The 2778-nt window shown below is 35.9% G+C and overlaps 1 protein-coding gene across 2 annotated transcripts; it reads left to right on the top strand.

Annotated features, from left to right (window-relative positions):
• Nucleotides 1-561: 561 nt before the first annotated feature.
• On the top strand, nt 562-2441 carry LOC129053184 (heat shock transcription factor, Y-linked). 2 transcript variants are annotated; one of them, NM_001425385.1, is made up of 3 exons: nt 562-776; nt 875-1142; nt 1619-2441. In NM_001425385.1, exons 1-3 carry the CDS (start codon nt 766-768, stop codon nt 2318-2320), a joined length of 981 nt encoding a protein of 326 aa, NP_001412314.1. In that variant the 5' UTR covers nt 562-765; the 3' UTR covers nt 2321-2441. The 2 variants fall into 2 exon arrangements, with proteins under 2 accessions (NP_001412314.1, NP_001412313.1); NM_001425384.1 differs by having other exon boundaries at nt 562-1142.
• The last annotated feature ends 337 nt before the right edge of the window (nt 2442-2778 follow it).

Genomic DNA, 2778 nt, shown 5'->3' with positions numbered 1-2778 from the left:
ATCACTAGTTCTTAAACATTTCTATAGCCCCACCAGAAACTCCATATCTGCTAAACAGTTCTTTTTATTTCCCAGCCCCTGACAACCCATAACCCACCATTTTATCTCTATGGCCGTGTCTTTTTACCACATAGGTTTTGCACTCCATCAGTTTTCAATCCAACATGCCACACTGGTTTTAAAATCGTTCATATTTCTTTTTCTTTTTCTTTCCTTTTTTTTTTTTTTTTTTGCAATTACTAGGCCCTATGCTGTCACATTAATGTAGTTATAGTGTGTGTGTCAGGAAGAACACTGGATTTATTTCAGGGATTGAGGACATTATTTTCTTATTTATTTAAATAATGCTGCAGGGAAGAGATTATTGCAGCTTACATTGTGTAAGTCAGCAGTCTATACTTTATTTTCACTGGATACATTTCTCAGACTGGGAAGGAAACCATTTGGGCTAGATTTTGTTGGTTGCTAGGAGACCAAAGTCCTCTTGTGATGTCATTGTTACTCAGCTTGGGAACCACTGTGATGGTCTAGATTACTTTACCTGCCTAGGCCTTCTGAGGCATCATTTGAAGCTGCAGTCTTGAAAACCATGCAGGCTGGAAGAGTATCTAAAGAAATATTTATTTGAGATGGCACATGTTTCTTCAGAAACTCAAGATGTTTCTCCCAAAGATGAATTAACTGGTTCAGAAGCCTCCACTAGTTCTCCAGTGTGTGAACACACCTTCCCTGGGGACTCAGACTTACGGTCAATGATTGAAGAAAATGCTTTTCAGGTTTTGTCACAAGGATCCTTGTTAAAAAGGCCACGTTACACAGTTTGTGTCTCTGAGCCAGATAAAGATGATGATTTTCTTTCTCTGAACTTTCCCAGGAAACTTTGGAAAATAGTTGAAAGTGACCAATTCAAGTCTATTTCATGGGCTGAGAATGGAACTTGCATAGTGATTAATGAAGAGCTTTTCAAGAAAGAAATTTTGGGAAAAAAGGCTCCTTACAGAATATTTCAAACTGATACTATCAAAAGTTTTCTTCGACAGCTCAACCTTTATGGATTTAGTAAAATTCAACAGAATTTTCAGAGATCTGCCTCTCTAGCCACCTTTCTGGCAGAAGAGAAAGAATCCTCTGTCTTAAGCAAGGTATTTAACATATTTCAGTTACCACTTTATGTAAAGTATATATGTAATTTTACTTTGTACATCAGTAAATATGTTAATACATGCAATAAGACCATATTTTGAAAATTATATAAAATATTAAGGTAGAATTTTTTTTGAAATTATTGTGTTCAGCTTGAGCATTAACCTTTTAGTGTTTTAAGAAATTTTGCTAACAACTTTGAATCTTACCAGTGAACTCCAAATCAGTGTACCAAAGCCACTTAATGAAATATTACTATTAATATATAACATGTTTTCACTTGAGGGCTTAACAACTTGAGTGGTTTTTCCCAACAAGCATGTTCTTAAAAATAATAAACAATGTTTATGAGTTATTTGATGACATTAAGTTTGTGTGGCAAAACAGAAATCTGATATTTTATGTGTTGCGTTTGTTATTTTCACTTGTCTCTTGGATTAAAATGGCACTGAATTACCTTTTTCTTTGGTTTTAGTTAAAGTTCTACTATAATCCAAATTTCAAGCGTGGCTATCCCCAACTTTTAGTAAGAGTGAAGAGAAGAATTGGTGTTAAAAATACTTCACCTATATCTACTTTATTTAATGAAGATTTCAACAAGAAGCATTTTAGAGCAGGGGCTAACATGGAGAATCATAATTCTGCCTTAGCTGCTGAAGCTACTGAAGAAAGTTTATTTTCAGCCTCTAAAAATTTAAATATGCCTCTAACCAGGGAATCTTCTGTCAGACAGATAATTGCAAATTCATCTGTCCCAATTAGAAGTGGTTTCCCTCCTCCTTCACCTTCAACCTCAGTTGGACCATCAGAACAAATTGCAACAGATCAACATGCTATTTTAAATCAGTTGACCACTATTCATATGCACTCTCATAGCACCTACAGCACCTACATGCAAGCAAGGGGCCACACTGTGAATTTTATTACAACCACAACTTCTCAATATCACATCATATCTCCCTTAAAAAACGGTTATTTTGGGCTGGTAGTGGAACCATCTGCTGTTCCCACACAATATCCTGTGGTACCAGTCAATCAGGCTCCATATTGTAACATGCTACCAGCAGGCAACCCATGGTTGCAAATGCCTACGATAGCTGATAGATCAGCTGCCGCTCGTTCCAGGCCAGCTCTTCAACCATCACCACTGGACAAATATCACCCTAATTACAACTGATCTGCCATTAAAGGAGGATCAGATTATGCATGACAACAGAGACTAACATTTATATTGACAAAAAAACCCTAAAAATGTCTGCAATTGTCTTATTGAACAATAAAATTGCATGTTTACTTACATGTTTGCTTTTCCTTTATTTCTAAAAGTATGGTTAAGAATAAAATGGCATTTTGTTTCAGTGGCAGGCTATTGTACTACTTTTTACCAAAAATATATATAGGCTTTTTGATCATTTGAAAGGAAATTTGACATGTGCCTTTGTAAGTTAACTAATTTATTTCTCTAAAGAGGAAGAAATAATAAAGTCTTTGAGTCCATTTTCTGCTGAAACAACACAACGCCACTGCCTGGGTAATTTGTAAAGAAAACTTATTTTGCTCATTTTTCTGGAGGCAGGGAAGTCCAAGGGGCTGCATCTGGTGAGATCTTCTTTCCATGTTACAACATGGCAGGTT

This window comes from Pongo abelii, chromosome Y (genome assembly GCF_028885655.2).
Source record: "Pongo abelii isolate AG06213 chromosome Y, NHGRI_mPonAbe1-v2.0_pri, whole genome shotgun sequence".
NCBI classification, from domain to species: domain Eukaryota; kingdom Metazoa; phylum Chordata; class Mammalia; order Primates; family Hominidae; genus Pongo; species Pongo abelii.
The sequence above is the reverse complement of the archived record's forward strand: the minus strand, read 5'-3'. Positions and strand labels throughout refer to the sequence as shown.

Coding starts and splice junctions, on each gene's coding strand:
- LOC129053184 (NM_001425384.1), top strand. CDS start 630: ATGGCACATGTTTCTTCAGAAACTCAAGATGTTTCTCCCAAAGATGAA. Junction 1,143..1,618: donor AATCCTCTGTCTTAAGCAAG/GTATTTAACATA, acceptor CTTTGGTTTTAG/TTAAAGTTCTACTATAATCC.